This window comes from Rhamphochromis longiceps, linkage group LG6, assembly GCF_057381845.1.
Source record: "Rhamphochromis longiceps isolate RC_006_pf linkage group LG6, R_longiceps_female_GT1.1, whole genome shotgun sequence".
Classification (NCBI taxonomy): domain Eukaryota; kingdom Metazoa; phylum Chordata; class Actinopteri; order Cichliformes; family Cichlidae; genus Rhamphochromis; species Rhamphochromis longiceps.
In genome coordinates, this window is record NC_140562.1 from 16,089,811 (window position 1) to 16,109,158 (window position 19,348).

Here is a 19,348-nt window from a genome sequence, read left to right on the forward strand (position 1 = left end):
GCTCTGAGCACAAGATCCATAGAGGCTGGGGTCTATCACACCAGGCAAGACCCCAGGTGCAGGCTGTGTAAAGATGCCCCAGAGACAATCCAGCACATAACAGCAGGGTGCAAGATGCTAGCAGGCAAGGCATACATGGAACGCCATAACCAAGTGGCCGGCATAGTGTACAGGAACATCTGTGCCGAGTATAACCTGGAAGTCCCGAGGTCAAAATGGGAGATGCCCCCAAGGGTGGTGGAGAATGACCGAGCTAAGATCCTGTGGGACTTCCAGATACAGACGGACAAAATGGTGGTGGCTAACCAACCGGACATAGTGGTGGTAGACAAACAGAAGAAGACGGCCGTAGTGATCGATGTAGCGGTTCCGAATGACAGCAATATCAGGAAGAAGGAACACGAGAAGCTGGAGAAATACCAAGGGCTCAGAGAAGAGCTCGAGAGGATGTGGAGGGTGAAGGTAACGGTGGTCCCCGTGGTAATCGGAGCACTAGGTGCGGTGACTCCCAAGCTAGGCGAGTGGCTCCAGCAGATCCCCGGAACAACATCGGAGATCTCTGTCCAGAAGAGCGCAGTCCTGGGAACAGCTAAGATACTGCGCAGGACCCTCAAGCTCCCAGGCCTCTGGTAGAGGACCCGAGCTTGAAGGATAAACCGCCCGCAGGGGCGTGCTGGGTGTTTTTATATATATATATATATATATATATATATATATATATATATATATATATATATATATATATATATATATATATATTAAACTTATTAGATATGTGAAGCTAAAATTTCAGAACAATTATTATGAATTATTATATGTTGCACACTTGGATTAAAAGGAATTGAAACCAGTGTAGCTTCGTGAGTCCGCCTTTATCTTCTGTACATATATAGACATGGTTCATGGTTACACGTTTGCACATAGTCTCACACAGCTCTTGTTGGGCACACTGCATTATGGTGAGTGGCCTGGCATATTTACGCCTGCTAGAGGTGCTCATTTCAGGAGATACTGCCTCTTGTGGTGTAACGGAGGAATAACTACCCTTCCAGCACTATGTCTCATTAGAGACTGGGGCACACATTATTTTACAACAAATAAAGAAAATAACATATTTGAACAATCGGAACATTTTAACCAAACATTGTAAATAAAAGATTTTGGGGAAGGGGGGTCTTTTTTTTGTCAGTAATGCCTTTCTTACCCTTACATATAAACGTTAACATTTTCCACCATACAATATATGCAAATTGGAGATAGTTGAGGACAATAATTGTTTGGTTGGAGACAGAATGACCAATATGAGTTTATTTCAGAGTACTTTGGCTTTTAGTTTCACTGATCATCTCTTTTCTCCTGCTCTCCTGCAGGCCATGTTTGAGACCTTCAACACTCCTGCCATGTATGTGGCCATCCAGGCAGTGCTGTCCCTGTATGCCTCTGGTCGTACCACTGGTATTGTCATGGACTCCGGTGACGGTGTGACCCACACTGTGCCCATCTATGAAGGCTACGCTCTGCCCCATGCCATCCTCAGATTGGACCTGGCTGGCAGGGACCTCACAGACTACCTTGGTAAAATCCTCACTGAGAGGGGCCACAACTTTACCACCACAGGTGAGCACATGGACACAGTCAAGAGAAGATGTGTAAAACTAGGAAAAAATTTAAAACTCACAATAAAAAGTTGGGGGTTTTCTTGTCTCACAGCTGAGCGTGAGATTGTGCGTGACATTAAGGAGAATCTGTGCTATGTTGCCCTGGACTTTGAGAGAGAGATTGAAAGAGCTGCCTGCTCTTCGTCATTGGATAAGAAGTATGAGCTGCCTGATGGACAGGTCATCACTATTGGGAATGAGAGGTTCCGTTGCCCAGAGGCTCTCTTCCAGCCCTCATTCCTTGGTAAGCAGCGTCAGTTTTAAGACAGATTTCTGTGATTTGTAAAAAGTAGTCCTTAGCAAGGCTAACCTTAACCCCTAATTTTCCAACTCTCCACAGGTATGGAGTCTTGTGGTATCCATGAAACTACCTTTAACAGCATCATGAAGTGTGACGTTGACATCCGTAAGGACCTGTACGCCAACACTGTGCTGTCTGGAGGTACCACCATGTACCCTGGCATTGCTGACCGCATGCAGAAGGAGATCACTTCACTGGCACCCAAAAACCTAAAAATCAAGGTAAAGTTATTGCTTCTTATGTACTCTTTCATACTCACTCTTTTTTTAAAGGTGCTTCACTTTCACACGAACAAGGTATTTAACACTGTGCTGAATTTGTATGTCTGGCAGAATGTAAGTGCACTTCCTAAAAGTCTTCATTGCTGAACCCTCTTCATCTCTGCCCTTGCAGATTATTGCTCCCCCAGAGAGGAAGTACTCTGTATGGATTGGAGGCTCCATCCTGGCTTCTCTGTCCACCTTCCAGGACATGTGGATCAGCAAGCAGGAGTACGATGAGTCTGGCGCCAGCATCGTCCACAGAAAGTGCTTCTAGATAGACTGCCCTCAACCTACCAAAGCACACACTGCTACAAACCCCATAGTGACTGGCTCTGCATGCATGTCTACATCACCAGAATGATGTATGCCGAGCCTACACCTCTTCCATTTTTAATTCATCACTCTGGGTATGGTACCATGCACCCTGATGGGGAGAAATTCTTCCGCCTGAATTTATTTCCAAAATTAAGCCCATTGATATTGGAAAAGTTTGTATGATAACACTCAGTACATTAATAAATTCATAAATCAAGCAAAATTCTATTACTTTTTTGTTCTGCCTAATTTGCACAACTTCTGTTTTTTGCTTCACTATTACTTTATTATTACACATATGCTTTCACACTAATGCTCTTATTAACTATAAGTGTTCTTCCCAGTGAAATCTGGAAAATCTACATCTTACAGATTGAGCAATTTTATAATATAGTGAAATGCAGAGATTGGGTTAAGCTTCGTGAAGATGTATTTGACAAATTTTGGGGTGTAAAACACAACACTGAACACTGATTGAAAGTAGAGAGGCATTTCCTCTGAGTACTTTGCTAGTTTTATTCATAGCCATCTGCTACAATGAATGGAGGGAAAGACTTTATCTTATTTTTCTGCAAATATTGATTTATAAAGATGAATTAATAGCACAATGTTAAGGTAAAAGCCGTGCTCTAATGACTTAATTTTGTTTTCTGTATTAGTATTTTTTTTATCAGCAGACTTTTCTTTTTCTTAGAGATGCACTGTATTTAGGTGATTAATGAGGGTTTCTTTTATTTTAATGCAAATAATTAATGCAAATATTTGTAAATGACGATCATTTTGTCTTTTTTCGGTGTCTGTTTACATTTCTGTAATAAAAACATCTTTGTCAATAAAATCAGTGAATAACTGTGGTAAATAATCGTGATCTCAGTGTTGGACAAAATATTCACGATTGCCATTTTGGTAATCAAGTGCAAGCATCAGAGGTGCTCAGCATGTAGAAATATAGGTGACCAGCTAAATAAAGCTCGCTTTTCGTTCAAACACAACTCTACTCTCCGCATCTGCATCTGAGTTGTGAAATCAACACAATCGGAGCACCCCGCCGTGACACTACAGATAAATGTATAATTGCTATTTTGAGTGGCTGTAGCTCAGGTGGTAGAGCAGGTCACCTACTAACCAGAAGATTGGTGATTCTATATCTGTCTTTAAAAAAATTTAATGTCTCCCTTAAGCATTTATACTAATTAAGCTATGCAGAATACAGATACACCATTTATCTATTCTTTTTATACTGCTCATCTGGAGCTGGGCTTCAGCAGCCTAAGAAGAGATATTCATGCCTCCTACCTCTCAGCCACCTCCTCCTGCTGATCACTGAGACATTCCCAAGCAGATCTGTAACCTCTCCAGTCCCGGGTCTACTCTGGGGCCACGTCCCAGCCTCACACCGGGTTGTTTTTTTTCAGGTAATGTTTTTTGTTTGTATCAAATGTTCCAAAAGGCATCGTCAGCATTGGGATTATTAGCAGAAATTAGACGTGGCATGCTCTAATTGGCTCAAGCTTCTTGTGTCAGACAGTCTCCAGTCTTCAGATAGATTAGTTGTAAAGAAGAAAAGATAAATAAGCCATGGTATAGATGTTTTAAAGGCAGAAACTATCCATACAGGCCAAAAACTTTTTTGTGCCATGTAAATGTATGTGAAAGCATATAAATATGCTTTAAAATACTGTTGAGTTGGACAGTTTCACCTGTTTGTCTGTGGGGATTGTCTGCCCTCAGGTGGCCACTATGGGAATTGAAGGAAGCCGTTTGGGCCAGATTGAAGTCTTTGTTTGGATCATGGAGACAGGTAACTCATTTGCCACTATTTGATGTTTTAACAACAGAAATGTTACCCTTATAATTATTGTTGAAATGAACTATGCAGTTGTCTGAGTGATGTAACAAGTGCAGTAGGCAGTGTACTGTATGTCTGTGTGGTTTTTCTCTTTTAAACAGATGCTCTGATAAACCTCACTTGTTGTCACTTTTTACTAGAAGAGCATGTTAAAGACTTCAGCTCAATCAGTTAAACATATGGTGTTGTTAAAGCTTATAAAGTTACCAAGAAGTCCCTTGAAATCTTTGCAAAATAAAACACTTGGCTATAGAAGGACTGAGGATCATAGAAGAGGGGGACATATTTTTTGGCTGTCACAGCCTGATAAAATGTGTAACACTGAAGTAAGACAGAGAGTGGTTACAAAGAGGAGATGGATTTTGGTACACTATAGGTCCAACCACAAACCTCCAGAAGATAACGAAGGTGAGCAAAACAGTTACGTAACAAAACAGTTATATAACTAAAACGTATTTTTCTCTATAGTGTTATAATTTTGTTTACCAATTTCCATTTTATTAAAGGAAGATCGGAATTATTTATCTAGCAGACAATCATTTGCATTAGTAACTTGAACTACATAAATAAAAGATATTTTACTGATTTTGCTTGAAATTGATATTAAAATGTATTCACTTTACTTTCAAAACGATACAATAGCGGGGTTTTCCAACATTCTAGGTTTATGCCACGAACATAGATCAGTAATGAGCAGCACACCGACGAATGAAAAGAAACTATCTGCTTTGGAGTGGCGCGGTCCTTTGCAGAACACAACAAAGTTGCGGTTCCTCGTGAGCGCGCTTTAGGGGACTGGGATACAATTATTGTCAGAGGTACTGCTTTGGCCTAATACCTATTAGAACTACACCTAACAGAGCCACACCTGTGCAGCTATATTTACAGAATACAGTCAGAACATTTCCTGCAAAAGATAACTTATACAGCTGAGATTTTATATTAAAAGGTTATATGGAGACAAAACATTAAACTGTGGAGCATTCCACTGGCATTTCAGTTTGCCAGAATTTTTTTCATTACAGAGCAGAGCCTGCATTTTAACCACGTGGACCGAGAAATATGAACACGTCTCACATATGTCACTGATCGTGCTGTAGAAAGAAAGAAAGAAAGAAAGAAAGAAAGAAAGAAAGAAAGAAAGAAAGAAAGAAAACATTTTTAAGAAGGAAGAAATTAGTCACATGGGTTACTCTGTCACGGAGACAGAACGAATAGAAGTGTTTAGGTAGTTCATTAGTATTTTGTAAGTATGTTTCGTTTTATAAATACAGAATACAGATCGTGTTCAAAATAAGACACCGGATTCAAAATAGATGATACAGTGTGTGTGTGTGTGTGTGTGTGTGTGTGTGTGTGTGTGTGTGTGTGTGTGTGTGTGTGTGTGTGTGTGTGTGTGAGAGAGAGAGAGAGAGAGAGAGAGAGAGAGAGAGAGAGAGAGAGAGAGTTTGTGTGTGTGTGTGTTAAAGCTGAATAATTACATTTAAAAGCCAAATACAAAAATAAAATTCCAGTTTCCAGTGGACCAAGCAGATTAAAATGAGTCATTTCTCCCCTCCTGTTTTTTTAGTTAAATATCATGGTCAGCACTGACAGCTGTTCCTAGTTCCTGATCTGCTGCATTAAAATTAAATCTATGTTCTTTATTTTCCTTTGCGATGTTGGTGCTGGAGGTCGTTTGATAACGAACGTGCTTAACACAAGCTGAACAGCTCATCTGACTCTCTTAGGTGCAAATGTATGCATGCTGGAATAGGGCCTGCTGTTCTGTGTCGTGAAGTCTACGTTTTGTAACTCCCCGTTTTATTTTGACAGCATCTTGTCTCATGTGCGCTATATTTCGTTTTCCTTCCACTGTCTTGTCTTACCTTATTGGTTTCATCTGTGTCCCCTGGCGTTGCCTGGTCTTTTCCTGATTGCCATGTGTGTATTTTGGCTGTAGCCTCTGTCTCTGCTCAGTTCTCTGCGGCGTTTGTCCGCACTTGTTGTACCTTGTGAATTTTTTGTTTGTTTGTTTTTTGCGGTTTAGACAGACTTTTGTTACCGGCTGTTCTTTGGATTATCTGCTCTCCTAAATAAAGGTTCGTTTTTTGCTTATTTTACTCTGTTTCACTATTTTACTGGGGTTTTTTAGTCTGTTTTGGGGCCACGTTCTTCCACAACACAATAGACTTGCAAGGTTCTTGTGCATGCTCTCAGCGTATATCTCTGCACACCTGCGCACAGATCTAAAGACGGGCTGTGTAGTTGTGGTAGTTTGTTGCAGCTGTTTGAAATCTCTTTTGTCCCTGGAGCAGAGACGGTACATAATTTTGTTTCATGCTCTAAGGTTTCACTGAACCCGATACTATAATGCCAGTTCAACATACAGGATAGTTTTCCATTACCTGGATTGACTTTCCCTGACATTGGAAATTGGGATGAGCAGTTACACGAAGCTGGTTATCAGTTCGCCAAATTAACCCAGAGTGTCTCCTGCGCGTTCACATGAAATGGTGCTGTTGGCAGTATCTGACTAATCTAAAATGGCTGTTTCACAGATCATATGTATTTTTCGCCCACAGTAAACAATGTCTGTGAGTGCCACCAACAATTAAATGGTGATTAAAATTTAAGAAAATAATAAATAAATAATAAATGTTTAGTAAAATATCACGCTGTAAAAAGGACAAAAGATGAATTCTGGGTCAAACTGTTAATCTGGTGATTTAGGGCACAAAAATAAACATTTTAATGCAGTTAATTCTTATTATTGTCACTGAGTGCGTGCTCAGTGCTGCTTTTTCCCCTAAGGCGATGTCTGCACATTAGAGCTCTGAAACTTTAAACTGGCATTTAAACATTTAAGCCTACTCTACTTAAATGTTTAAATGGACTGTGCCAAAGTCTAATAACGCAAAACGCTTTAATTTGTCGCAGACCAAATGGAAATATATTTTATTGATTGGTCAGGTGTTCTTAGTGCTGTTGAGCAATCCCAGTAGAATAAAAGAAAGAAAGAAAGAAAAACAGCAGATTATAATCAAGTATATCCGCATTTTATGTATTTTCTTAATCACCAAATGAATACATGCACATTCCCGTGATAATTCGACACGCAGTTTGCGCCTCATTTGGTGGTTTGAGTATGGTACGGCTTAACAAGCTGCACAACACATTCTCCTTGCAGAGTGCCGCACGAAGTGAAGACTCAGTGAAAACGTGGCTCTTCCAACCGATTTAAAAGCGAAACTCTCATATTGTTCTGCGATACTACAATCTATCCAATACCAAGTAAATACAAGTATTGCCAGTACTACCGATACGTTTAACTTATAAAGGCAGAGTGTAGAGAGAGTTCATCAATTTGCTAAATTCTGAACAAATTTTAATGAACACTGAATCTGTGATTTTTACTTTCCGCAATAATCCGTGAACACAACAAGACACACCTTTCAGCTTTTTCATGTATTTTGAAACACTTTGTTGTTCTTGGGTTTTATTGGAGACCTGGAAGACAAATGTGTCTAGCTTTAAAGCACTTTGGGTCAGTTTATGTTGTTTAAATGTGTTCCATGATAAAATAACCTGACAGTCAACACAAAAAGGTGAGTATATTCGCATTAACATTTTTCATAGTTCATGTTAAAGGTATATTATTTCATTTCCAATAAAATAATGTTGGGCTGAATATATTATCTGAATATAGTCTATAAGTAATCATATTACTTTAGCAGGCATTGGACTGCTAAAGTAACAGCTATGATAACGAATAACAATTTAATCCTTTTTACTGTAGATCCAGCATCAGTCATGGCTGAAACATTACTGTAGCAGGCTTTATGTTGCTGGTTCACCCAACACAGCACAGAGGTGTTCAGTTTGTAGCAAATCCATTTTAATATTCCTTCAAATTTCAGCCATCACTTCACTTCACTCTCCACACACACACACACACACACACACACACACACACACACACACACACACACACACACACACACACACACATCATCTTGGTCCTGACATTCTAATGTTTTAAATGACAGGGGAGGCAAGTAAGATTAGCCAAATAACCACAGCTGCGTTAACCAGCCTCCCCCCAGCACTGCCCCTTAACCAACTGTACCCCCCACTGCCACTGCCAATATATGAACTACCTGGTTATAATTTCCCTCTGTGACAGTGGGCTCTGTCTCTGTGCGAGGGATCTGGGTCTGTCTGAACGATTTCCTTCATCCTCTCTTCATTTCTTTTGCTGCTTTTCTAAGACAAAGTTGTGCTGTTCATAGTCTTTCATATCTTTATATAAGTTCATAGGATTGCCAAAGTAGAAAACATCCTTCTAGCAGGCATCGTTGTTTGCAGTGTTTCGATTTACAGCTGTAAAGTCGCTCTATATATTGTTCCAATTTCTCACTTACTGCAGCTTGCATGGTTTTGCTTAGTGCATCTGAGTCATATGACTGTAGGACAACTAAACACAACTGAGCAGGGAGGAGGGAGCGGACAAGAGTGTGCTTGCATGAGAGGGAAGCAGTTTGCACAGACATGTCTCCTTTTTGATGATCAGTAGCAACATACTGAACTTACATAAGAGAAAAAAACTAACGCATTGAGCTGATCACAATAGTAACAATTCAATGTCAGTACCAGCATTAAGTCGATACTATCGATATTTGGGTTGATCCACCCACCCCTACTGAACAGAACAATTTCAGTTTTGCAAAATCAACAACCTGTGGACGTAGAACTGTAGAAAAACAACATTTGTTTTGATTCTTGGCAGAACCATTCAGGTATCTTTTTTTTTTTGCACTTTAAAAGTGCATTCATGGATATGGTCCTCTGCATATGTCTTATTTAGTGAGTCAAAAATGCACAACAGTGTCAGTACAGATTAAAAGTTAACAATTTTAGTAATGCTGGTGCTGCTCTGACTTTCAGTGAGGGAAATATGAGTTGAGAGGGTATTCTAGAAATTCTGACTTCTGATTTATTGAGGAACACAGCAGCAGCCACTCACACAAAGAAGCAATTCATATGTTAAACTCAGTTTAACACAGAAAACTGAACATGTCCATCACTACTGTGGAACAGACCAGGCCTCTTCTTTTGGGCTCTGCCCTCCAGACCGTCAAAAGGTATTTGTTTCAAGAACTGATCTATGAGTTACTTGTAAGAGCGTGAGACTGCTGCACTGTCTGCAAAACAGACTTCGTTGCATGTGTGATGGCTTCTTTGTGTATGAGGCTGCTGACTTAGGTGTCTGTGAGTTGTTGAATTTAAGTGAGTGGAACTTACCATTATAAGTATACCATTGAAATATATAATACCATACATACCATTGGAAAAAAATGGTTTGGTTGTGATTATCTTTTTTTGTCCTACTCCTACTCTCCATGCAGTGGTTCAGTAGATCTTTAAGAATGTTTATTTCTGAAGAATTGAGTGGTCAGTAGGTATGACCTACTGTCTTTAACCTGGAGCCTAACCTGCTCCAGATCAGGTTAGGTCCATAGCGTAAATTACCATGTCAATTTACCCCAGTAAGAAATGAACAACAATGAGCATTTATCAAATTTGAGGATAAAAAGTTTAAATTTTATTCATTAAAATAAATGGAGACAGATATAATATTGAAAATTAGTCACATGTGATGTCCCAGAGCCAAAACCTATGATACTGCAATATATCATTTTTGTTTCATTACACAAATAAAGGTTTGTGCAATTTTTAGTCCTGTTTGCTGGTTATTGCACAGAATAACCACACACACATATTTAGACAATTAGCCACAACATTAAACATAATATTTACATTGCTAGCTTCAAACAAAAAAGAATGCCGGCCGGCATTATAATATGTTAATAATATGTTAATAGTATCCTAATGTAAGTATAAACCAATATTGCCTTATTATTGTGGGCTACTACCATAAGTCATTATACAAAAGTTCTAATGCACAGATTTGACCATTTTGGTAAAATCTGGTTGTCATATTGTTGCCTATATATTGCTAAACTATTAGTAATGGGTTTTGCCTCATAGGCAAGATTTTGTTTCCACATTATTGTCTCCAGTGTTACGAACTTGTATGTCCATGTGTTTGTTTGTGCAGGTGTTGTGTTTTTTCTATGTTAATTTAGCTGTGCCAGGGCCCTGTTCCGATTGGTGCGTGGATATACTGCCCCGGCGTGATTGGATCCAGCTGGAGGACCCGCCCATTAAAAGGAGGCTGGAGTGCTACAGCGGGAGAGGCCCTCGCGTTTCTCCTCATCACCCAGCAGTAGTCCTGTGGTAGCCGCTGGCTGCAGTATACGCTTGAAAGTTGTGGAAGTGGAGTGGGTAGGGGTGAGCTGCCATTTCTTTTGATCACCCGTTTTCTCCTGTTTTGAGTTAGTTAAGGAGGTCAGACTCTGTCTTTATTTTTGACTTTGTTTTGGTAAGGTCAGGGGTGCGGGATTTGTGTAGGTTTGTTTTGTTTATTGTTTTGGCCTTGGCTCACCCTGAAGTGTTGACACTCCCGTTTTGGTTCTCTTTATTCACATTGTAAATAAATCACCTCATATCTAACGGATTGGTTTCGTGTGACTGCTTGGGTCTTGGGGGGGAAGCGAGTGCCTCGCTCATGTTATGGCCTGGCCCTAGACGGGTCGTAACACCAGTTTCTGGTCAGCTACATAAAGTTCCGTGTAATATTTCTTAGCTATTAGCTATAACCTCTGTTGATGTAGAAGAACTACTTTGATATTATTGAATATTTTTTGTAATTAAGTGTTCAGTCTCTGTAATAAAATATTAAGCTCAACAGTGTTCAACACTGGACTGAGGTCTAGCACAGTAAGCACAGAGTGCTTGGTCACTGACAAAGGACCTCACCAATACCACATTATTTCCAAGCTGTAACAGAAAGTGCTACCAATAATTTTTAATGGATTTTTCATGGCTTCATTTTGTTCCTTTTGAGACTGAGTCTTGCATACCTCAGTCAGAACAGTGACAGTTAAAATAAAGAGAATTGATAACCCCTGTTGTGATACCCAGACAAAACCTGTTTGCAAAACTTTTGTCATTATTTCTGTTTTGTCTTTGACTTCAGCCATGCGCTCCAGTCCAACCCCACCTCCTCTTTACCTGAGCCTCCTTCTCTTTCTGTCATGGAACTCCCCGGTTCTTTCCTGTATGACAGTAAACAACAGCAAGTGTGAGTCTGCTCCATTTGTACCAGGCCACAACCTGATTGGGGAGGGATTTGATGTCATCACCCTGCACCGAAAAGGAGCCTACCTGATTGATATAGCTACTTACCGCAAACCAGATGGCACCTGTACTCTCTGCACCAACCGCAATCAAAACAAAACTCTACAAAAAGTAAATAAACTGTGATTACCAGCAAACTATAGTAGATAGGTTATGTGCACATCTTAATCATGGTGTTCTGTTTTTTTATCTTCAGCTGCCGGCCTCTGTTGTCGACTGGCGTGCAATCAGCCAATGCAAAACCGATATCTCCAGCAGTGCACACACCACTGTTAGGTACAGTATAGTGTAGTATATTTGTTGCTGAAAGGACTTCATCCCAGAGATCATTGTCATCTCATTACTTCACCTAGTCTGTCACAATACCAGTTAGCCATGACAGACACATATTTTTCTTAGATGTCTGGTTGGCACTTTGTCTCTCTCCATTAAAAGGAAACACCAACAAAATGAACGACTATTAACTTCTTTGTGAGTAAACTTTAATATTCAAAAAAGGATCAAATGATATTTCCTCAACTGTAGAATAAAACAACAAAGATGGGTGAATTTTTACAATACTGGAAGGTAAAGTGATGACCAGGTCACAAATTTCTTGTGTTGATTATCAGCATTTTGAAATCTCATAGCAGTAGGAACAAAAGAACTTCTAATGTGTTCTGTCCTACACTGCTTAGGAGAAGAAGCCTGCTGTTTACATTTCTGACCCTTCAAAATATTATGGAGAGGGTGACTAGTATTTTTTCTCCATACACCTTTCCACAATAATTCCCAGTGAATCCACAGTCCTGCCCATTAATAAGCCAGCCTTCTTCAGTAATATGTGCAGCCACATACTATTCTTACTCACCATACTGCATTCCCATCACAGTGTAAAAAGGGGAGGGCAGTAAAATAGGGGATACTGGCAACAACAGTCTGATAGAATAGAAACAGCGTCTCACTACATACACTGAATTTATATTTATTTGCTGGGGCACACTACAGAAACTCTCTAAATCCTTTAGATTTCTTGGCTGTCATTTGCCAACTCCAAGATTCAGCTCCCTCCACATTTTCTACAGGACTGAGGTCTGGAGATTGGCTTGGCCATCACCTTAATGCTTCTTTTGCATGTTGGAAGACCCATCCATGACGAGCCTTAAGTGTTGTGGCTGACAGAAAAGGGTTCTCGACCGAGATTTTATGGTAAATAAAATCCATTGGCCCCTAAATTTGGTGAAGTCACCATTTAGCAACAAAACATCACCAAAACATAATGGTTCCCCTCCATGCTTGACTGTAAAAAAATTTAAAGAAATGAAACAAGTAAATAAAAAGTAATTCTTCTCCTTCAAATTGTGTCCACAGTTCACTACTTAACTCTAACACTGATCAGGACATCCACGACTGGAAGGTAGGAAGCATCTTGCACTTACTGTTTGTTTCAAAATTACTGTTTGAAACTACAAAATACTGTTACTGTAATTACTTGTTATTAAAACTAATAGAAATGCAAAATTTGTAAGCAACATTGCATGCTGATTCGTTTCTTTTTTTTTTCTTTTACAAGTGAAATGTGCACTGAATCAAACAGACTGTAATAACATAAAAACCTTAGTGTGCAAGTTCTCATCAAAAGGGCTGATTTGATTAAATTTTGGCTCACTGAGCTGTGTAAATGTGATACAAATATGAATTCCTTGTCTCATTATTTCATTTAATATTTCCAATTTAATATTTTTGATCCCGAGAAAAAAAGTATTATATTCAAAGTAATTGAGTGAATGAATAATAAGACAGTATTTATTATATCTAATACTTTTATCTATTACTTTTACATTACATTGACTATTATTAAAAACAAAAATGGTAATGAAATTACATTTCTATTTATCAGGCTGGACTAAATATAAATCCCATATCTACCAGCGTGGGGATTGGAGGAACACACTCCATGGCATATGCATTTGCTACAAAAAAGACCAAAGAGGACCACTACTCCTTCAGCACACACACGGTCACCTGTACTCACTATCGGTTAGCTGTGAAAATCCTGGCATTACCACATATACCACAAGTTTAGATTAACAATATATAATTTCAGTTTTTAATAATTTACTAATCAGTTTCATTCTATCTAGTTACCGGGTATCAAGCAGACCGACTCTTAGCTCTGAGTTCAGCAGGGATGTGGCCAGTTTGCCAAGTCGCTATAACTCCTCCACCAGAGATCAGTACAACGAGGTCATAGATACCTACGGCACACATTACATTCGCAAGGTTAAAACACAGAAACACTGTTAATTAGATTATTTCAGGAGTAAAAACACTTTTTTATTAAAACTTTGTGCTACATTACAGGTTCGTCTTGGTGGCCGTCTTAGACGAGTCACAGCTGTACGAACCTGTTTGTCCAGACTAAACGGATTCTCCTCAAATGAGGTACATGAAAAACATTTGCCTGCACACAGTCACCAGACTGCATATTTCTACTCCATATGAATAAGAACATAAGGGATGCTAAATAGTTGTGTTTTTGTTTGGTTTTTTGGCAACAACTGAATAGTGACATCATTCTTATTGCATTTGTATATGAATGCAAGGAGCTTATTCCCTTCCAAAAGATATTCTCTCAGTTGTTCTACTGACCAAAGTGAAAGAAACCATTGTACCTTATCTCTATAATTGTCTCACAGTCCATCAGGAGCTCTCTCTGCTGTGCTGAAAAACCTCTAGCTTCTGTCGCTGCCATTTTCAACATCAACAACAACCATAAACACGGCACCTTTTAACACTTATTTTGCCAAAAGTGTTTGCTTGTCTGCCTTTACATGCATATCAACCCGAGTAACACCCCATACTTAATCCATAGGGTTCATTATGACATCAGCTATAATAGCTTGAACTCTCCAGGTAAGGCTTTCCATAAGTTTTAGGAGTGTGTTCATGGGAATTTTTGATCATTCTTCAAGAAGCACATTTGTGAGGTCAGACACTGGTATTAGATGAGAACTCTGCTTTAATTCATTGCAAAGGTTCTGTCAGGTTGAGGTCAGGACTCTGTGTGAGCCTGTCAAGTTCCTCCACACCAAACTCACTCATCCATTTCTTTATGGATCTTGCTGTCTGCACTGGTACTCAGTTATGTTGAAACAGGAAGGGGTCATTCCCAAACTGTTCCCACAAAGTTGGGAGCATGTCCAAAATACCTTAGTGTATTGAAGCATCAAGCGTTCCTTTCACTGGGACTAAGGGGCCGAGCCCAACTCCTGAAAAACAACCCCACACCACAATCCTCCCTCCACCAAACTTTCATGTATTTCACAAATGTTTGTAGCATGCCTAGGTGCTTGATTTTATACACCTGTGATCACGGAAGTTATTGGAACACCTGAATTCAATGATTTGGATGGATTAGTGAATACTTTTGGAAATGTAGTGTATTTTAGCCACTTCTGTATGAGAACTGTCAGCAGCTGGTTCTGTGACCCAGCAGTTTCAGTTGGTTTTCATCTCTTTTGTTATATTTTGAAGATAATGTGGAGGTTGGGATTATTATTAATTGGCTGTGAATTTTAGTTTAGTCTGTTTTACCCAGGCCTTCTGTGCTAGTTGTTTTGTATTTCTTGTCCACGTGTTTCATATTGTAAACTCTGGGTTGTCATGTCTACGTCTCGCTATGTTTCCTGTTTTATTTTGAAAGTTTCGTGTTTCTTTGTTCAATGTGCTTAGTTTTACTCTTCCCCTGTGACGTTGTTATGTTCATTTGTGTCAGCTGTTTCCCCATGTGTTTCCACTTCCCCTGATCACCTCCTGTGTGTATTTAGTCTGTGTGTTTCCTTCAGTCTTTGTCCTGTTGTTCTGTGTTCTTTCTTTCATGTCATGTCAAGTTTCAGGTAGTTCATGATTCATGTTTATATTCATATTTTCCTACATGCACCTGTTCTGATTCATGTTTTTGTCATAGTAATCAAAGTTTAATTTCTCCAGTTTAGGTTCTAGTTTAGTTTTCGCCCCACTCGCCTTTGTTTTGTTTGTGTACTGTTCTTATCAGCCACAAGAAACGGCTCACTTTTTGTCCAAGTCACGTTTCACACTCCGTTTTAGTCTGCATTTGGATCCAGTGTTCTCTCTACACACCGTCAGCTCCCCACTGTCTGTGACAAGAACTTGCCTGACTAGTTCCACCTGTGACAAAGACACATCCAACCGACTGCTGTTTGAAAATTGCTGATTACTTACATTTACTTACTTACTTACTTATATTTGACATTTTCTTCATTGTTATCTCTCCTTTTCTCCATTTTTCTTTATCTGTTTTTCAAATTTCTCAACTGCCAGTGGGCATGAATAGCGTAAATCAGGTGAATGGTGATTTCACTCTTGCCTCCTCCTAGCCGAAACAGGCATCAGGACTTGGTAAAAAGAGAGAGAGAGAGAGAGAAACACCTGCGGACATTTTAAAGACTTAACGAATTAACGATCAACTACAAATTGTTTCCACTTTACTTTTTTAGGAATAATATGAACAGTATGGATCTGGATCTGTACACATAATTTACAAGAAATCATGTGATGGTTAGCATTGCCAAAATTTTCAACACTGAATGCATGTATAAGTAATTTGTAACATCTGCATTTTAACAAATATCAATAAAGTGCATTAACAAACAGAAAATACAAAAAGACAAAGACAAAGACAAAGAAAAATAAGTTACCATACCAGGCACAGGGAAATTGACCACACTGTGTACCCTCTGGGAGGAAAGCCACAACTGGCCAATACTGCACAAAGGTCCAGTGACAGAAGCTCAGTTCAGTTTGATTTATATAGCACAGCAAAAGTTGTCTCAAGGAACTGTGTTTATTGTAAGGTAAAGAACCTTCAATAATACAGAGAGAACCAGAACAATGAGACATGAATACCTTTCTTTGTTTAAACAAAGCTTTCTTATTACATTTTAAATTGGCTCTACACCAGGATATTTTTAGGACATTTTCAATAACCCTTGAGTGACACACTTAGTTCACAAGTTCCATGACATGTAGGCCTAACATCACAAGCGCTTCTCTTTGGCATGTGTTCCTATTTAATGGAAGTCCTGCATCTTATGTCTTCTCCTGCCTTCTAGTTACACTCCTGCCTGTCGATGGGTGTCTCCATTGGCTTGGGAAAGCTGAATCCATATGCTGTCCAAGGTTCTTGCAAAAACCTCCTGGAAAACCGGGATGTTGCCACTAGGTATAGCTCTGGTCTCCACCAACACTATACGGATGTGGTGGGAGGTGTTGGGTGGTTGGGAGAGTTTTCACTTGCCTATGATGACTCCCTGGGTTTTAAAAACTGGCTGAACAGTCTGAAGGATCATGCAGATGTTGCTTCCTACTTCATTCGCCCAATGTATCAGCTGATACCGAAAGGCACAAAGAAGTCAGGGATGAAGGCTGCCATAGAGCAGTACATAACAGACAATGATGTGAGTCAATCACACAGCCAACGAAATTGCTGGCGGGGCAATTCTAACCTAGATTTCAACTGTTGTCCTCGACAAGCCTGGAGGGGGAAGCTAACTGTGGAAATCATCCAGGCCTGGAATCTGAAAGGAGATCATCTTGGCCCAACTGACAGGTGAGACCAGCATGGTTAGGGATTAGGATTTAGAGTTTTCTAAAGATTTCCGAATCTCTAGGATTTAGAGATTTAGAAATCTGCAATATTATTCATCTTTGTGTCTTTCTCCTACTCACAGCTATGTTAAACTGAGGTTTGGTTCCATCAATCATCAGACTCGCATGATCGAATCAAGTTATCCCCGATGGAATGCTTATTTTGATCTTGGACAGGTCAGTGAACCCTGACTACATATAAGATCAAGGATCATATTAAAGGAATTTTAATACTGCAGGTTTGATGTACTGATTTCAATTTTTAGAACTTGGGCTACTTACATCTTTTATATACAGTTAACTTTAGCTGTTCTTTAACTGAGGTTATTTATTTCCATTTGGTTAAGTTTAAGCAGAACTAATTCTTTCATCAGGTATATTTAAACAATTTAAGGTAATGATTTCGGTTAATATGAATGCTTTAACAATGTCAACCATGTGTCATAAAGTACTGAATGCAAATCTTGCTACTGCACATTTTCCTCCTTATTTAAAATATGTAACAATATGACATATATATCAAAAACACAACAGTGCTACCAGAATTTACATTCTATGAATTAGATGTGAATTACCATTGTCACTATTGTATATGGTACAAAATCTCAAGCATATTATTTGTAGGACAACAGTATATTAAATCCTATTTTTAATGCTTTTTTTCTCATGAAGGTGGACACACACAGTGATGTGTATGTTGAATTATGGGATGAGGATCTGTTCTATGATGATCTTCTGGGATCATGTTCCCGGCGTCCAACTCAGGGGACACGTATATTTTCCTGTTCAGCTGACAGTGGCAGCTATGAGTTCAAGACCACTCTGACCTGCGACTCACATCTCACAGGAGCCTGGTGTCACCAATATACACCATCTCCATAATGAGAAATGCATTTTGGGGCTGCATGTCTTTCTCCTATAATCAATTGTGATAAATCTGTTGATCACATAAGAGTCACATGACTGATGGGTTTTTTCTTTCATTTTCCTCGTATATATATCGTACATATCCATTTTTTTAAATTTGATCTTCTTTTCATTTGTCATTCAGTTATTTTTTATATTTTATATACATATGTAGTTTCATTTTTTTCAGATTATACTTGATTTCAGTTTGTCAAATACATGTAACCCTTTTTTTTACCTTCTCAAACAAATGAAAAAAGCACGGTAATGTTAAATTAAAAAAAGAAAGAAAGAAACGTGATAACACAACAAGAAAATATCACATAATATTTGTTAAACAAAAGACTATTATACTTCATGTCACAGTGTGGGCAGGTCAAACACAAGTGCATTTGTCTGGATATACAGATTTTAAAAAGTAGGAATTTCTGGGGAAATTATTTTTAAATTCAGCATCTGGTGATTTTAAAATGTGTATGAATGAAGTTATATACCCTCAAAATTATAACGTGGTGAGTAACGACAGGTTTTGATGGTAATTTCTTACAAGAAGTACTCAGAATACGTTTTTACACCTAGTAGCTTCTTGTGGCTGCTCCCTTACTCACAAAGAGCTGATGCACCCCTGAGGAATTTGTGTCTCCTCCCATTCTCAAACTGTAAAATATTACACTATGAACCCACTACCTTTTTTATACAGCTTAAAATAGCTTAATTCATTTGCAAATCAAGAAAAGGATTTGATAATGTTTTTGATTTTTATTACTCTTAAAATGTTTAAAAAAAATCATTGCCACAAACTAAAAATAAATAAATAAAAGATACGTGTACTGTTGCTGTTTTACTGTAACTAATTTTCAGATAAACCTAATTATAAGGGAATCCATGTTGTGTGAGTGTATGTGTGTGTATCTGCATCCCAGCTGCATTATTTTTTTACTATAAAAATATATATATATTATAGTGACTGACAATAATTGTCTCCAAGTTACAATTTGAAGAAGCATATGTAGCTCTACAACACTGCTGGTGAGGCACATTGATGAGAAGGAAGTATCATTCAAAATAGCAGCAAAGTAGCTTTTAGTTCAGCTAAAGCCTCCAGTCAAAGCTGACACTATCGATAGAAGCTTGCAAAGTAATAGAGTAGTCATGACATGCAGAG

At 38.8% G+C, this 19,348-nt stretch overlaps 2 protein-coding genes across 2 annotated transcripts; both read left to right on the forward strand.

Moving 5' to 3' along the window:
* The first annotated feature begins 1,372 nt into the window (after positions 1-1,372).
* On the forward strand, positions 1,373-2,532 carry LOC146667740 (actin, cytoplasmic 1). Its single transcript, XM_085409415.1, has 4 exons — positions 1,373-1,617; positions 1,711-1,902; positions 1,999-2,180; positions 2,353-2,532. The coding sequence occupies exons 1-4, from the start codon at positions 1,374-1,376 to the stop codon at positions 2,494-2,496; spliced, it is 762 nt and encodes a 253-aa protein (XP_085265541.1). The 5' UTR covers position 1,373; the 3' UTR covers positions 2,497-2,532.
* An 8,937-nt stretch (positions 2,533-11,469) lies between these two features.
* Positions 11,470-18,273, forward strand: LOC146667741 (perforin-1-like). Its single transcript, XM_085408515.1, has 9 exons — positions 11,470-11,739; positions 11,825-11,904; positions 12,979-13,024; positions 13,508-13,647; positions 13,752-13,890; positions 13,972-14,052; positions 16,743-17,239; positions 17,361-17,454; positions 17,950-18,273. Exons 1-9 carry the CDS (start codon positions 11,470-11,472, stop codon positions 18,157-18,159), a joined length of 1,557 nt encoding a protein of 518 aa, XP_085264641.1. The 3' UTR covers positions 18,160-18,273.
* Positions 18,274-19,348: the final 1,075 nt, after the last annotated feature.